This window comes from Zootoca vivipara, chromosome 14, assembly GCF_965207765.1.
Source record: "Zootoca vivipara chromosome 14, rZooViv2.hap1.1, whole genome shotgun sequence".
Taxonomy (NCBI): Eukaryota; Metazoa; Chordata; class Lepidosauria; order Squamata; family Lacertidae; genus Zootoca; species Zootoca vivipara.
In genome coordinates, this window is record NC_142597.1 from 1,642,890 (window position 1) to 1,660,819 (window position 17,930).

The 17,930-nt window shown below is 47.7% G+C and overlaps 1 protein-coding gene across 6 annotated transcripts in view; it reads left to right on the forward strand.

Moving 5' to 3' along the window:
• PLEKHA2 (pleckstrin homology domain containing A2) overlaps positions 1–17,930 on the forward strand; it is a 106,096-nt gene that overhangs the window by 46,247 nt on the left and 41,919 nt on the right. For all 6 annotated transcript variants that reach the window (XM_088657627.1, XM_088657631.1, XM_035138974.3 and 3 more), the window contains 3 exons: positions 7,950–8,006; positions 9,932–9,980; positions 13,953–14,050. In XM_088657627.1, the coding sequence (XP_088513753.1) occupies positions 7,950–8,006; positions 9,932–9,980; positions 13,953–14,050 (204 nt within the window). The remainder of the gene's footprint in view (positions 1–7,949; positions 8,007–9,931; positions 9,981–13,952; positions 14,051–17,930) is intronic.

Sequence of the window (17,930 nt, forward strand, 5' to 3'; positions counted from 1 at the left end):
GACCCCTCCATCAGTTGGCACCAGAGATGCATCACTTTTGGATCGGACTTTTGCCTGGAACATTGCATGCAGCACCAACCAGGGGAGGGGCCTCCGATAGCCACGGTGGCCACCATGCACGTCAAAGGGGGTGAGGCGATACCCAAGCCGTACTGGGACCTGCAGGAGGTCTTCAGCGAAGCGGAGTCCGACCACCTACCCCCACACAGGCCTTTTGACTGCCAGATCAACCTGGTGCCAGGGGCAACTATACCCCCAGCCAAGCTGTACGCCATGTCAGACCAGGAACTGGAGGATCTGCGCGCTTTCATCGACAAGAACCTCAAGCGGGGGTTCATCAGAGAAAGCAAGGCAGCAGGGGGCAGCCCAGTCTTCTGGGTGGACAAGAAAGACACGCAACAGCGCCGTCTTGTGGTGGATTTTAGACGGCTGAATTCAGTGACAGAGCCAGTGGCTTTCCCCATGCCCAGAGTGGATGATCTCCTGACAGCGGCACGCAGGGGCAAGATTTTCACCAAGCTAGACCTGAGGGGGGCGTACAACTTGATCAGGATCCGGGAAGGCGATGAATGGAAAACCACGATGTTCACGCCTCTGGGCTCTTTTGAATATCTGGTGATGCCCTTCGGGTTGCAAGGGGGCTCAGCATGCTTCCAGGCCTTCATGCACCACGTCCTGGGGTCCCTCCTCTTCAGGAAATGCTTGGTCTTCCTGGATGACATCCTTATCTATTCCGATGACCCAGTGCAGCATGTGAAAGATGTCAGGGAGGTGTTGCAGCGCCTGAAGGAGAACCACCTGTATGTGAAGCTGGAGAAGTGCAAGTTTCACACCAAGGAGGTGGACTTCCTGGGCTACAAGCTGTCAGACAAGGGGCTGGCGATGGACAAGGACAAGGTGCAGGCCATCCTGGACTGGCACAGCCCCAGGACGCGCAAAGATGCCCAACGCCTACTAGGCTTCGCCAACTTCTACAGGAAGTTCATCAAGAACTTCTCTCGCGTTACGGCTCCCATCACTGACTGCCTGAGAGGCAAGCAGAAGTTCAGGTGGACACCAGAGGCGCAAGCAGCGTTCGAAAGCCTCAAGAGGGTGTTCGCCTCAGACCAGAACCTGTTCCACGTGGTTCAGGACGCGCCCCTACGCGTGGAGACAGATGCTTCTGATAAAGCTGTGGGCGCCATTTTGTTGCAACTGGACGCCAACAGAGAGTGGAGACCCTGTGCCTTCTTCTCCAGGAAGTTGACCCAGCCAGAGCGAAACTACACGGTGTTTGATCGGGAACTTCTTGCGATCCACGCTGCGTTCCAGCACTGGAGACACTTCCTGGTGGGCGCCAAGCACCCCATCCAGGTGTGCACAGACCACAAGAACCTGGAGTTCTGGAGAACTGCCAGGGTGCTCAACCAGCGGCAGATACGGTGGGCAGAGTTCTTCTCGAACTTCAACTTCTCCATACACTACATCCCGGGAGAGCAGAATGTCAGGGCGGATGCCCTCTCCCGCAAGCCAGAGTACATGGAGGAGGAGGCGCCACCGGCACCCAGGCACATTTCCCCCCCGTCAGCATGGTCCTGCGGAGCAGCAGTAGTGAGCGAGGCGGAACTCACAGCACTGACGGCAGCGGATGAATTTGCCAACCGCATCTTCAGAGAACTGAGAGGGGGGGGGAGCAGGCAAAAGACTTTGCAGAACGCAGGGGGCTGCTTTTCTACAAGGGTGCACTGTACCTGCCCACCACCCAGCTTAGACGTACGGTCCTCAAGCAGATGCACGACAACCCAACGGCGGGTCATTTTGGGAGGGACAAAACCGCTCACCTAGTCATGAGACACTTCTGGTGGCCAGGGGTGCGGGAAGATGTTCGAGACTATGTACGGGGCTGTGACACCTGCCAGCGGGCAAAGGTGGTCAGAGCAGCGCCACCGGGATTGCTGGAGCCCTTAGCCACGCCACACAGGCCGTGGGAAGTGGTGTCCATGGACTTCATCACAGATCTGCCTTCTTCCAGGGGCAAGACCGCAGTGTTGGTGGTGGTGGACCTCATGTCCAAAATGTGCCACTTTATACCGTGTGCCAGGGCGGTCTCTGCAGAAGAGACAGCCAAACTGTTTGTGGATCACGTATTCAGACTGCATGGATTACCTTTAAGGGTTATTTCGGATCGTGGCCGCCAATTTGTTTCCAGGTTCTGGCGGCGGCTCATGAACCTCCTGCAGGTGGAGGTCAGCTTGTCGACGGCTAGACACCCGCAGACCAATGGACAGGCGGAGAGGGTCAACGCCATTCTGCAGCAGTACCTGAGATGCTACGTCAGCCAGCGGCAAACGGACTGGGTGGATCGCCTGCCACTGGCAGAATTTGCCTACAACAATGCGGTGCACGTCTCCACAGGGGTGTCGCCCTTTAAGGCCAATTACGGGCGCGACCTCAGATCTTTCCCAGAGAGGGAGGGGGAGGAGGAGGAGGAGGGCCCACAGGCTGAGGATTGGGCAGAGGAACTGGAGACGGTGCACCAGCAGCTCAGAGAACACTTGGAGAGAGCCAAGGAAGCGTACAAGAAGGGGGCAGATCGCCACAGGCGACCGGGGGAGGTCATTAGGGTGGGGGACAAAGTTTGGTTGTCCTCGGAGGGCCTTCCCATCAGAGGGAGGTGCAAAAAGCTGGCGCCCAGAAGGTTGGGCCCCTTCACGGTCACGCAACAGGTCAACCCGGTGGCATACAGGCTGGCACTGCCAGAGGACATGAGGGTGCACCCAGTGTTTCATAGATCGCTGCTGTCGCCGTACAGGGAAAGCAGCAGGCTCCGAGGCAGCGAACAAACCCCTGAGGGAGGGGGGGAGAGAGAAGGCAGGGAGCAACTCAATGAGGCCACGGCCATCCTGGACTCAAGGAGGGGGGTGGGGGGCCTGGAGTACCTCATGGCATGGGAGGATGCTCCACCGTCCCAGAATGAATGGGTCCCAGCCACTCAGATACAGGAGGAATTCCTGGTAGAAGAATTTCACGCCCTCTTTCCCCACAGACCCAAGCCCTGGCACATGGAAAGGGAGGGGGAGGGGGAGGAAGCACGGGAGAGCAGTTCACCATGGCGCTGGGAAGCGGAGTTTGAGGAACCAGAGGATGAGGTATGGGTGTCACCGAGATCCACCCAGTCAGAGGAAGGAGCAGATTGGCAGAACATTTTTACCCCTACCAGCTCTGACGCCACGGACTTTTTGGGATTCCCGTCCTCCCAGGCGGAAGGGGGGGGCTCGCAGGACTGGGGGGAGGTGTTCACACCAACGGGCTCGGAAGGCACTGAGTTCTTAGGCTTCCAGTCGTCACCGACACCTGGGGGGGACCTGGGGAGGGGTGAAGGAGAGCTTGGGAGGGGGGTGGATGTGAGGGACAGGGGATATCGCGAAGTCCCTCCCCTCCTGAGTTCAAGCCCATCCCCGAGCACAGGGGAAAGCAGAGAGAGTTCCGATTCCAATGGGGAAGCAGGAAGTCGTGTCCGAGGCTCAGGCAAGGTAGAGGAGCCAGGGTCCCAGGTGGGACAGGAAGGGGCGAATAAGGGGGGGAGACCCATCCCCCCAACTCCGGAATTACGCAGAAAGAGGAGGGGAAAGAGGATGGGTCTGCCAAAGCTTTTGTGTTGGAGAAAGACGCGCCAAAAGCCATTCGGAGGTTCTGGAACCGACTGACCACATCACTCCGTGTAAATAGCAATGACTTCAGCACTGTAAATACGCAGCACCAATAAAAGAATAAAATGCAGAGCTGCGTAGCGTCGTTACTCTGAAGTAGCCCACTCCGGCCACTGTGACAGTTATGGAAATTGTTTTAGGTTTTTTATTGTCCTGCAACCTGCCCTGGGACCACACGATGAGGGGTGGGCAAAATATTACTGAAAAAAGGCGCTTAAGCTGCTCATGAGATGTGATGCTGGCACCACCTTGGCTCTTATTGGAGTGATGCTGCAGGTCTCCCCGCCTTCTGGTTCTGCCAGTTATGTGGGCATGTGTGGAGAAGGTGGCTTGGACTCGGTGATGCTTCAGAGAATTTCCAGTGTGAGGTTAAGAACCTAAGAGTACTGTATAGGAAGAGCCTGCTACACCTGGCCAATGGCTCATCCCGTCTACCCTCCTGTTCTCAAAGTGGCTGAGCAGATGCCTGTGAAAAATCCACAAGCAGGATTTGAGCACAAGATCCCTCTCCCCCCTGTGCTTTCCAGCAACTAGAATTCAGAAGCATTGTAAAACAGCTCCATGAATTTGCCTAACCCTCTTTTAAAGCCATGCAAGTTGATGGCCTTCACTGTATCCTTTGGGAGCAAGTTCCATCGTTTAACCATGTGCTATGCAAAGGACTTTCTTGTATCTGTCCAGAATTGTCTAATGTTCAGCTTCACTGGAAGTCCACGTGTTCTAGTTTTATGAGCATGTCCTCATTGCAGCAGGTCCTGGTGGCTCCCTTTTGCAGTGGGGGCCCCTAGCAGATGACTGACCATCCCACCGCTTAATGCCAGCCCTGCTGTCCATGGCTATAGCTGCAAAGAGGGTCCTATGCTAGAGCAGTTGCTTGGGCAGCAGGGAGACGTTTCTCTGTTGATTGGGGGCGGGGAGAAAGCCAAGCTTCTCACATTTATAGCAAGACTGGCCAACCCAAAGGCTCAGTTCGAGCTGTCAGTCAGCATAATTGATGTTTTGCACCTCTGCTCCTTTCCATTCTCCTAAGGCCACAGCACTCACCTTCTATGGTAACTCAGACCCAGCTCCTGTCTCACACTCCAGAACACCAGACAGAACTCTGCAAACAGGATCTCAAGTCTGGATGCTGCCACCAAACATCAAAATAGACACACACACACACACACACACACACACACACACACACACACACACACACACACCAGCTCTTGTGAAGCTCAGCCTCATGAGCTCAAAGAGGAAATCTGACCCAGCGGTTTGCTGTGACTCATATCATGCCTTGAACTCTCTGAGCATCTTTGCAAGGAAGCCACAACAAAAAGTCTTGTCTGGGAAACCCCCTTGGACAACTGGACTTTGCAAGCTGAGAACTGAACAAAGTCAGTTTAGAAGCTGGTGTGGGATCTGCAGCCCTTCCTCTGCATTCATCCATTTGAAGTAACTACCACAGTTTTTATTCAGTATCTATCTACTTAGTATTTTAAAAGGAACAGTAGGACAAGGGCTCAGTGTGCTATAACACACATGGGCAGAAGATTTAGACGAGAACAGTTGTCTATGAATAGTTGATGGGATTGTCCTCATGGGTTCTGTTCAGCCATGTGTGATGCTTGACCAGGTATCTTCTCTTGGTCTGATGCTCAGCACATTTGCAGATGATACCAAACTGGGAGGGGTTGCTAATGCTGCAAAAGACAGAATCAGAATTCAAAATGACCTTAACAGATTGGAGAACTGAGCCCAGGCTAATAAAAATAATTTCAATAGGGACAAATGTCAGGTTCTGCACTAAGGCAGGAAGATCCAGGTGCACAAATATAAGATTTGTGAAAAGGTACATGTGAAAAGGATCTCGGGGTCTTGGTGGACCACAAGCTCTATATGAGTCAACAGGGTGATGCAGCAGCAAAAAAGGCTAATGCTATTCTAGGCTGCATAGTATCCAGATCAAGGGAAGTCATAATACCACTCTTTTCTGTATTGGTCAGACTACACTTGAAATACTGTGTCCAATTCTGGACACCACAATTTGTTGTTGACAAGCTTTGCAGAGGAGGGGGAACAAGATGATCAAGGGTCTGGAAACCAAACCTTACAAGGAATGGTTGAAGGAGCTGGGTATGCTAAGTCTGGAAAAGTGGAGACTGAGAGGAGATAGGATAGCCATCTTCTCCTCCCCCCCCCCAATAATTTTTATTAATTTTTTCCAAATATCTTAAAACACAATACAGCTTAACAATATTATTTTCCTTTAAAATCTATACCTTATCCAAATTAACTTCCTTCCACGCCTCTTCTGGCTTCTCTACATTGCTCTTATTTAAGCTTGTTTACTATATATACATTCTATAAATGTCTATAATTCCTTAATAAATTTTTGTATTATACTTTAAACATACATTCCTTATTATATTACAGCATTACATCTTATGAGCTAACCAAATGTTTACAATAAACGTTATGAGTTTTATTTCAGTCCTGTGAGTGTCTTTATTTATGTACAGTTTTCTCTAAGTATACTATAAATTTGGACAATTCTTTTTGGAATTTCTCATCGTCCTGCTGTCAGATTCTTCCAGTTAGCCTTGCTATTTCCGCATATTCCAATACTTTCTGTTGCCATTCTTCAATTGTCGGAATATCCTGTTGTTTCCATCTCTGTGTGAGGAGTAGTCTTCCTGCTGTTGTGGCATACAGGAAGAATTTCTGATCTTCTTTTTTAATGTCCTCTCCAACCATTCCTAGCAAAAATGTCTCCAGATTTTTTTTATAAAAGGTGTACCTAAATATATATTTTTAACTCATTATACACACTATCCCAAAAAGTCTTCACCTTGTCACATTCAACCACCACATCTGGAAAAAATTGCCCTCTTTTACAGTGCATTTCCAACAGTTCTTATTTTTCATTTTGCACATCTTTGCTAGTTTGGTGGGTGTTGTTGTTGTTTAGTCGTTTAGTTGTGTCCGACTCTTCGTGACCCCATGGACCAGAGCACGCCAGGCACCTGTGTCTTCCACTGCCTCCCGCAGTTTGGTCAGACTCATGTTCGTAGCTTGGAGAACACTGTCCAACCATCCCGTCCTCTGTCGTCCCCTTCTCCTAGTGCCCTCCATCTTTCCCAACACCAGGGTCTTTTCCAAGGAGTCTTCTCTTCTCATGAGGTGGCCAAAGTATTGGAGCCTCAGCTTCACGATCTGTCCTTCCAGTGAGCACTCAGGGCTGATTTCCTTCAGAATGGACAGGTTTTAACTCCTCACCATTAGGTCCAGTCGTGACCGACTCTGGGGTTGCGGCGCTCATCTCGTGTTATTGGCTGAGGGAGCCGGCATACAGCTTCCAGGTCATGTGGCCAGCATTACAAAGCTGCTTTTGGCGAACCAGAGCAGCACACGGAAATGCTATTTACCTTCCCGCGGTAGTGGTACCTATTTATCTACTTGCACTTTGACGTGCTTTCGAACTGCTAGGTTGGCAGTAGCTGGGACCAAGCAACGGGCGCTCACCCCGTCACGGGGATTCGAACCGCCGACCTTCTGATCGGCAAGCCCTAGGCTCTGTGGGCATCTTCAGATATCTTAAGGGCTGTCACATGGAAGATGGAGCAAGCTTCTTTTCTCCTGCTCTGGAGGGCAGGACTCGAACTCATGGCTTCAAGTTGCAAGAAAGGAGATTCTGATTAAACATCAGGAACTTTTCTGTGGGTAAAAGCTGTTTGACAGTGGAATGGACGTCCACAAGAGGTGGTGGCCTCTCCTTCCCTGGAGGCTTTTAGGCAGAGGTCTGTCACAGATGCTTTGGCTGTGCTTCCTGCATTGCAGAGAGTTGGGCTAGATGGCCCTCGAGGTCCCTTCCAACTCTACGATTCTATAATTCTTTGGGCTATCTCAAAAGGGGGTTGTGAGCATAAAGTGAAGAGTGACCTAGGTAAGACCCCTTGAGCATCTTGAATGAAGGGTGATGTATTGGCGTGAGAAAGAAGGGCAGCCATGCTCCAGGGCAGGCGGGCAGTGGGCCAGACCCTCTACAGCTGCCTTCTCCAACATGGTGCCTTCCAGTTGTCTCCATCTGTCACCAGCCCCAGCCAGCATGGCCAGGGGTCAGGGGTTTAGAGGACGCCAGGCTGCTTGAAGAAGGCTGCTCCAGTCGCTTAATTTTAGCATCCTTGCCACTGGGCATCACTAATTCTAAATACGCAATCTGAGGGTTCGTTTGTTTGTTGCTACTTGACTGATTGACTTTTTAACCCATTTCAGAACTTGGCCGTGGGGGCCAAAGCAGTGGGATCTTTGCAGCTGACCTACATCTCGAAGGTAAGAACAAGGTGGAGATATGATTGGCAGGAAAGTGGCAGAGGCTGTTGCTCTTCTCCACTCTTCTAGTCCTCAAGGTTTTGTTGCTATTGTTTTAAGCCCACCAGTTCTGTGCTTATAACTATGGGTGCACTCACTCTTATAACCACCTGAGTTTGTGACAGAATAGACAAAATCTGAGCTTGGTTGGACGGGCTCTTTTCAGATCCCTGGTCAAGGATGGCCCCATTCCTGCATTCTTGATATTGGTTTGCATGGCCCAGTGCTGCTGAGTAGCAATGTATCCATAGCTGGACACAAAATGCCACCACTTCCACTGGGGACAAACCTGTTTCTCATTGCCCAGCATAACCCAATGATTCACAAATCCTCAATTGAAGAAAGTATAATTTCTTGGGGGAAGGAGGAAGCCTTTGCCTAATGTGGAGGAAGAAGGCAGAACTACCGTAGGCTGCTGCTGCTGCTGCTGGGGCAGAGAGCAACCCGGGGGTCAGGGGGCCAGTTGCAAAGGGTGGCATTTCATCCCCTTATTAAAAGCCACGGGCGGGGGCAATTGTGACCCTCCAACTGTTGTTGGAGCCTAACACCCCACAGCCCCCACCAGCATGGCCAGTGCCCAGGGATTATAGCAGTTGTTGCCCTATATCAGGAGGGGCGCAGTCTTCCCCATTCATTCCTGTTCTAGTCCTTTGGCTGCAGAGCCGTGTGTTGCTGTCAGTGAAGGCATATCCGGCGCTGTGGTTGAAAGATCCCTCCACGCCCCCCCCCAGTTTCCCAAAATTGCTGACCTTTTTACGGTGCTGCCGGCAGCTTTGCGGGGCTGAAGGAGGCGGGCAGCAGCTGGAGGGCAGCTCCTCCAGCAGGGAAGAGGTGGAGGCTCTGGGCACGGTGCTGCTTCAGTGCGGCATGATGGAGGCAGGCAAGGGCAGCGAGCTGATGCCGGGAGACACCGTGTCCAGCCTCCGCCTACTTCCTGGCGCCTTCCAGAACTTGGTGCCCTGGTGCCCCATGCCCAGGGTCGTCCTTCCTATTGGGCTGACTGGCATGGTGTGCCAGAGCGCCCGCCCAGCAGGGGGCGCATCAAAAAGGCACAAGGTGCCTCACCTGCTCCGCTCCTTTCCTGGCAGCGGTGGCTGAAGCGAGGGGGCAGCAGCAGCAGCAGCGGCAGAGCTGCCTCCGTTGGGGGAAATCTGGACCTGGGCTACCTTCCGCCCACACTCCTTCAAGTCACAGCGAGCACAGACAGCGCTGCCCCACAATGCTCCGCAGCCACGTCCAGGTTCAGGTTTCCCCCAACGGAGGTAGCTTCGCTGCCGCTGTCTCGCTTCAGCCGAGCAGGCGGAGGCGGAGCACAGCTGGCAGTGTCCCAGCCTGTTGCGCTGCGCCCTCCGGCTGCCCACTGCGCCTGGCCCTGCCCGGCAGAGCGTGAGGGACGCCGGAGGGATCATCGCGCCACGGCGCCTGGTACACTTAAGTGCCTCTATGGGCTAAGTATCATCCTGGACCTGTGACAAGGGCTGTCCCTTGTCTCCATGGGGGATGCAGAGGAAGCTCTGCTTCTGACATGGCTGGAATGTAGCCTGCTAGGCAAAGGACAGAGTCACAGCTGTTGACCCACCCAGTTGTGTTTCTGGCCATGCCCACCATCAGCATGTGGCCCCCAAAGGTTTGTCTGCAAGGGAATGTGGCCCTTGGCCTTGCAAAAGTTCCCCCCTCCTTTAAATGCTGCATGGTAGGAAAGGCTTCACCTGCTCAATCCTGCCTGCCTTAACTGCTGAGAAAGGTTTAGGGTGCTGAGGGTTTGGCTGCGAGGCTAAAGGCACCCTGGAAAAAAACATGTGCAACTTACCCAACAACTAGGACACAATTACTCAGAGCTGCGTCATCAGCCATCTCACCTCACCTCTGTGCTTCTTTCCTTTCAGGTCAGTGTGGCTCCCCCCAAACAAAAGCCCAAAACCCCCCTCTGCTTTGGTAAGTAGAAGGCATTCCGGGGGAGGGGGGAAGGGAAAGGGCGTGTAAGTCTTCAGAGCACAGGACACTTGAAAACCAGCAGCTGCACTTGCAACACTTAACGCTTCCTGTGGCTTTTAAACCTGTATGACTTGTGTTTATGGACACAAGTCATCACTCAATGTCACTTTCAGCCATCAATTAGGGGACGCTGATGCATAAGTTGTCCATCAAAGAGAAGATGGACACCAGAGATTCTGTAATATGGTTATTTTGTTCAAGTCTCCCCAAAAGGGCTCTAATTTCATTTCGTGGTTGCAGAGGAAAGCTAACACTATGCCAGTTAGATGGCGTGGGCTGAATGTTGGGCTGCATTCAGACTTTTGTCACTTCCTGTTTTCATCAAAGCATAATTTGCCATTACATTTGAACCAGCAAACCGTGGTTAAGTTTACCTCCAAAACGTAACTTAATGATTTAAGCCCAGTATACCTGAAGGAGCGTCTCCACCCCCATCGTTCTGCCCGGACACTGAGGTCCAGCTCCGTGGGCCTTCTGGCGGTTCCCTTACTGCGAGAAGTGAGGTTACAGGGAACCAGGCAGAGGGCTTTCTCGGTAGCGGCACCTGCCCTGTGGAACGCCCTCCCATCAGATGTCAAGGAAATAAACAACTGACTTTTAGAAGACACCTGAAGGCAGCCCTGTTTGGAGAAGTTTTTAATGTTTGATTCTATTTTTAATATTCTGTTGGGAGCCTCCCAGAGTGGGCCAGGTGTGCGGGGTATAAATAAATTATTATTATTATTATTATTATGCATGACATGCAAGGGAGGAGGCAGGAGAACAGAGCTCATCCTTTGTCAACCTGCTGCCCTCCAGATGTGTTGTAACACAATCCCCATCGGTCCCAGCTGGCATGTGCTGGCTGAGGCTGATGGGAGTTGTAGTCCAAAACATCTGGAAGGCACCAGGTTAGTGAAGGATGCTTCAGACCATAGTTTAGATTTCAATGAGTGTCTTCATGCACCCTTGAAGTGGATTCAGATTCCTCCCACCCCACCACAAGCTTATTCTGTGAATTTGATTCCCTCCTTTCTCAGCCACACTTCCAACCCTCGGGAAACTGACCTGGCTATCCCTCTGGTTTTTGAGAGGATTTTGTCAATGCAAAACCTTGCAATCATAGAAACCAGAAGATGTTTAAGGAGCTAGAAGCTGACTTTAAAACTGGGATGTTCAGAGAGCTGAATTCTATGGACTGTACCATATTCTGCACTCCTTCTGCCCATCTGCAAAATGCATGATGGTCTTTATAACCGAACCCCCATCCCAAAGGTGGTTGTATACAAGCAGTGAGTAACATTTGCTCTAAAAAACATAAAGTTTGCTTGCATTTCAACTTCCCATCTACATTCCCCAGCACAATGTATTTTTTAATGCATTTAACGTATTTTTTAAATTTGTGAAGAATAAAAATATATTCAATGAAATATCAATATCACTCCCCCTAATACCCTGTTTCTCATATTTTAAGACATACCCATAAAATAAGCCATAGCAGGATTTTTAAGCATTCAAGGAATATAAGCCATACCCCGAAAATAAGACATAGTGATAGGCGCAGCAGCAATGCCGGCTGCGGCAGGAGGAGGAGGAAAAAAATAAGACATCCCTTGAAAATAAGCCATAGTGTGTTTTTTTGCGGAACAAATAAATATAAGACATGTCTTATAATATGAGAAACACGGTAGCAAACTCTGGTCCCAACAGAAATGGAGCCAAAATGAGACCAGCAAGAATAAAGAGGTTGTATTGGCCTCTGTGGCGGAGCTTCATGCTCTGGCACAGGGGGGGGGGCAGGCGGGGCGGGGCTGGTGCCCATCCTGGGGGCAGGGCGGGTTGCAGCCGTAATGGCACACTGCCGGGATCGCACTGCCGGGGGCGGTGCGCTCCCCCCGGACTCTTCTTTCTCCGCCAGTGACTGGCCTGATTCAGAGAATCCTGAAGCTGGCAGAAGTACCAAAACGAACCAACAAACAAATCCCACCCCTTCTAAAATTCCAACAATGAGAATGGAGTATTCTCCAAAACCACAGAATATTGAGTGTCATTTGGAAAAATAAAACAGAAAACGAGGGGTCAGGAGGAGGATGCATTGGTCTGTTTGGGACCTTGACAGAAAAGTAGGGAACTTGTGACCCCTCAGATGATGAAGATGATTTCACCTAGAGCCTGGTATTCCTCCCAAAGGAGATCAGCATATCAGTACTAAACATGGTTAAAACCACTCTAAAAAACAGTTAAAAGCATTCTCTTAGCCAGTGATTTTGGTTTTGCCAGGAACAGCCATCAAATGCCTGGCTAAGCAAGAATGTTTTTAGATGCTTCCTGAATGTCAGTATTAAGGAAGGAAGGCAGACAAACAGACAAACAAACAAACAAACAAACAAACAAACAAACAGGGACTCATCCTTGAAAAGGCCCTGTCATAGGTCAATGCAAACCAGGCAGCCCCCTGAGGTGTCACCACCTCAGTTGCCAATTGTAGGGACCCATAATCTCTGGCCATTGGCCATGCTGGCTGAGTGGGTCTGGTAGGATTGTAGTCCACAACATTACTTCAAGGGGGTACAGATTCCCCACTCCTGCCCTCACCATTTATACCACCCTGGAGGACAGTGGGTCTGGCTGGCTGGCTGGAGATCTCCTGTTAGAAGGGGAGCATACATTGTGGCATTTTATTGCAGGTCCCACTTGCAGAATTTATAAACCCAGCCATAAAATCTGTGAGGGATGCTAGTGGCTACCCTCGAGTAACGACGCGCCACACCGTCGTGTCTTTAAGACTTTTATTGGTGCATAGTTATTTACAGTGCAAGAGAACATGACTGTTCAGTCTTCATCAGAATCTCGCAATGGCGCTTTCCAGCCACGTGCCCAGCAAAGTAGTTTGGGGACCCCCAAGTGCCACCCCTTGCTCCTACGGGAGCTGGCACGCCTCAAATCAGGCGTTGGGGGGAAAGGGCGCCTGTCCGATGCTCCTCTGCTGGCCATTTCCTGTAGAGGAGCTCTAGGCTGCAGTCGCGGCTCTTGGATTCTGCCGGAGCCCTGGACCGACCTGCTCACTTCCTCCTGCCCTTCACTGGACCCGCTGCTGGAGCTCTGACTGCTGGAGGAGCTGGACTTTATGATGGGGGAATGTTCTCTGTAACTCCGCCCCCTTACAATATCCAAAGCCAAGAACTTTAGAGTGACATTCGGTTTTAGATTCCCCAATGCAAACACCCTTTTAAATCTAAGTGCTAAGACCAGCAACTAGATCAGATTGGATTCTGTGAGGGCAAATGCCTTCTAGAACAGAATTGTTTTCTCCATCTGAAAGAGGGTGGTGGTGGGGAGAGCTTTCCAGGTGAGCCTCGATGTTACATCCACCTAAACATTAGGAAGAACTTCCTGACAGTAAGAGTTGTTCGACAGTGGAATTTGCTGCCAAGGAGTGTGGTGAAGTCTCCTTCTTTGGAGGTCTTTAAGCAGAGGCTTGACAGCCATATGTCAGGAATGCTTTGATGGTGTTTCCTGCTTGACAGGGGGTTGGACTGGATGGCCCTTGTGGTCTCTTCCAACTCTATGATTCTATGATCCAATCTATATGATTGAAGCACATGACATCTCCCAAAGAATCCTGGGAACTGTTGTTCACTCTTCATAGAGCTACCATAAATTTACCAATAGCCTTAACTACAATTTCCAGAATTTGGGGTGGGGGAGAAATGTGCTTTAAACAAATGGTGTATTCTATGCTCAGTGGGGTGCTACCACTGAGAAGACCCTGTATCTTGTAGCTATCCATTGGACCGATATGGCAGAGGTCCTTTCGTAGAGGATCTCAGCTTGTGGTAGGAAGGGTGGGGAAAATAATGGGAGGAAGACCACAGGTTGCTGTCCATTACTTTGAACGATGCCAAACACTGACACTGATCTCTGTGTCCACAGTTATTAATGCATTGTCTCAGCGCTATGTTTTGCAAGCCAATGACCAAAAGGACCTGCAGGACTGGGTGGAGGCACTAAATCGGGCCAGCAAGATCACGGTAGGTTTGCCCAGTGCTTTGGGTATCCTTTTGGTGTTCAGTGGAAAGAAGGGGTCATGTTGATTTCCTCTTATTCAGGCTTTAATCTAGTAGTTGGAATGTAGGGATTTCTTTCCTTTCCTTTCAGCTGAATTATGTGGGCATCTTGGCCAGAATCCTAAAACATAATTGAACAGGTGGAGTGCATTAATTTGGGGAAGGAGAGGGGTCTGCACTTATGGTACAGGGAGTACGTCTTATCTTCTTCTCCCCCCCCCCCGGTTATTCTTTTATTCATCCTGATTAGTTTGCAGGTAGATCAGACAATGTTAGCTGTTAAATGAGCATTCATTCCAATTTGCTTATGGGGAAGTTAAACAACATTGCATCAAAGCAAATGTTATCCCACACTTTGCTGTCACTTACCTTATTGCAAAACATGTGGCCTTTGAGGAAGTGGGTTTGTTGTACAAGACCTCCCAGTCATAATTGTTGAACCAATTTTTGCTGGTATAGGATTGAATCCCATCTGAAAACAGTGATTATCTGGAAGTGCCCAATGTAAAAAGTCAGTGTAGAAAGTCTTTAAATAGTAAAGTAAGAAGTAATAACAAGCAGGTTCCTACTCCAATTTTCTTAACAACTCACCCCAGGAAATGCACAACAGATAGAACACCCAGGGCACAAATAGGAGAAAGACCCCTTTAAGCTGTCAGTATTTTAGAGCCTGAAAAGTCCTGTACTACCACAGGTGGGGGGGGGCACCCACAGCACTTTGTTACACTTCCCCAGCCATTTATTCTAGTTAAAGTTACTCCAGGAGAATTGCAAAAGCAACTGCAATTGGGCACCTGCAGACCAGCCAGGCTGAGCAATTTCACAAATTGCGTGGTTTTAAAATTTATTCAGAATAATTCTTTTTTTAAAAAATATATTTTTTATTAATAGTTTTATCTAACACACATAAAAAATACAAAAAACATAAAAATACAAAAAAATAAAAATACAAAAATACATCAACATCAAACAACATAAAACAAAAACATATCATCTCCAATCCATTTTAATATTCATTGTCTTCTGGCTTCCCCAGTTCCCCACTATCTGATTTTCCATTTTTATAAGCTTCTATAGCAGTTTCTAAATCATCTTTCTTACCCATCATGTAATCCCTTTAACACTTCTTAATTTCATCTTAATAACATCTACCAAAATTTATTACTTTTAATCTTATATTGTCTCCCTATTACCTTAACTTCTTTATTTTCCTGGATATTCAAAATCTAATTGTCAAATGCTTTCCCTATATATATTTTAAACTTCTTCCAATCTTTTAGAACTTTGTCACTTGTTTGGTCCCGGAGTCTTCCTGTCAGTTCTGCCAATTCCATATAATCCATCATTTTCATTTGCCATTCCTGCAACGAAGGCAGTTCCTCTTTTTTCCAATATTTTGCTATTAGAATCCTGGCAGCTGTGGTGGCATACATGAACAAATTAACATCCTCTTTGGGGATTTCTTCCCCAACTATTCCAAGTAAAAAGGCCTCCGGTTTCTTCAAAAAAGTGTTTTTATAAATCTTTTTCATTTCATTATAAATCATTTCCCAGAAGCCTTTTATCTTAGGGCATGTCCACCACATATGGTAAAATGAGCCAACATCCTCCTTACATTTCCAACATTTGTTGTCACTTTTATGGTACATTTTAGCTAACTTAACCGGCGTCAAATACCATCTATACATCATTTTCATCAAATTTTCCTTCAACACAGTACATGCCGTAAACTTCATACCCTTCTTCCACAGTTTTTCCCAGTCCGACATCATCACATTATGGCCCAAATCTTTGGCCCATTCAATCATAAACCGATTTTGTTTGCTCATCTTTCAAATGCCATTCTAGCAACAAATTATACATTCTGGCCAGATTCTTACTGTCTGTCTCTAACAATTCAATTTCTAATTTCGACTTTTCTGATTGGAATCCTATTTTTTTATCTAATTTAAATGCTTCATTTATCTGCACATACTGAAACCAATCACTCAGCCTGTCCTTCAATTGTTCATATGGCCTTAACTTAAAATGGTTTCCCACCTCCATCAAAATATCTTTATATTTCAGCCTATTCTCATCCATATTTGTCCTTTTAGGTTTCTTTGCCTCGAGTGGTGAAATCCACCTAGGAGTTTTTCTTTCCAACAAATCTTTATATCTAATCCAAACATTAAACAATGATTTCCTAATTATATGATTTTTAAAGCCTTTGTGCAACTTTACTTTATCATACCATAAATATGCATGCCACCCAAATGCATTATCATGGCCCTCTAAATCCAGCAAGTCGTCATTGTCTAGCAAAAACCATTCCTTCAGCCAACAAAAAGCTGCGGCTTCAAAATAAATCTTTAAGTCTGGCAAAGAGTATCCTCCTCTTTCTTTTACATCTGTCAAAAGTTTATATTTAATCCTAGGTTTCTTCCCTTGCCAGACAAATTTAGACAATGTCTTCTGCCACTCTTGAAAGCATTTCATCTTATCTACTATCAGAAGGGCCTGAAATAAAAACAACATTCTCGGCAATACATTCATTTTAACAGTTGCTATTCTACCCATTAAGGACAATTTCAACCTTGTCCACACTTCCAAATCTCTTTTAATTTCCTTCCATAGCTTCTCATAATTATCCTTATACAGATTCAGATTTTTTGACGTCATATTAACTCCTAGGTATTTCACCTTTTTCACACATTTCAGTCCTGTGCAGTCCTCTATTCTTTGTCTCTCTTGCATCGTCAAATTCTTTTCTAACACTTTAGTTTTCCCTTTATTTTACTTAAAGCCTGCCACTCTACCAAACTCTTGAATTATCTGCAATACTCTTACAGCACTTTGTTCAGGGTTCTGCAAAGTCAGTACTAAATCATCTGCAAAGGCTTTTAGCTTATATTGTTTTGTACCCACTGTAATTCCTTTAACACCTTCATCGCTCCTAATCATATTCAGCAAGACCTCCAGGACGGAAATGAATAGCAGGGGGGAGAGTGGGCACCCTTGTCTTGTTCCTTTCTCAATTCTTATCTCTTCTGAGACCACATTATTTACAATGATTTTGGCTCTTTGCTCAGAATAGATACCGTTAATCCCATTAACAAAATTTTGGCCAACCTCCATTTTTGCAAAGTTTCGTTTCATAAAAATCCAAGAAATATTATCAAAAGCTTTTTCGGCATCTACAAAAATTAACGTTGCTTTGGTGTTTATTTTCACTTCCAGTCTCTCCAAAATGTCTATTATAATTCTTACATTGTCTTTCATATGCCTTCCAGGCAGAAATCCTGTCTGGTCTTTATGTATTAAGTCCTTCAACACCCTTTTCAGTCTTGATGCCAAAATGCTAGCGTATATCTTATAATCCACATTTAATAAGGAGATTGGTCTATAATTCTTAACCTGAGTCTTATCCACATCCGGTTTTGGTATCAGAGAGATAAAAGCGTCTTTCCAAGTCTCTGGTGCCTTGCCTCCCCCTAAAATCTCATTTGCTACCTCCATTAATGGTTGTATCAACCAGTTTTTTAATGTTTTGTAATACTTGGAGGTAAGTCCATCAGGTCCTGGGGCCTTGTCGTTTTTCAACTCTTGGATTGCTGTTTCAACCTCTTGTCTTGTAATCAACCCATTCAGTAGGTTCTTTTGGTGTACTGGAATTTTCTGTAATCCATTTTCCTTTATAAACTTCTCTATTCCATCTATATCTTCTTTTTCCCTTTTATATAGCTGTTTATAATATTTTGTGAAGCATTTCCTTATCTCTGCAGGGTTCTCAATAGATTTTCCTTCGTCCATAATTTTTATAATTGTATTCTCCTTTTGTCTTTTCTTCAATTGCCAGGCCAAC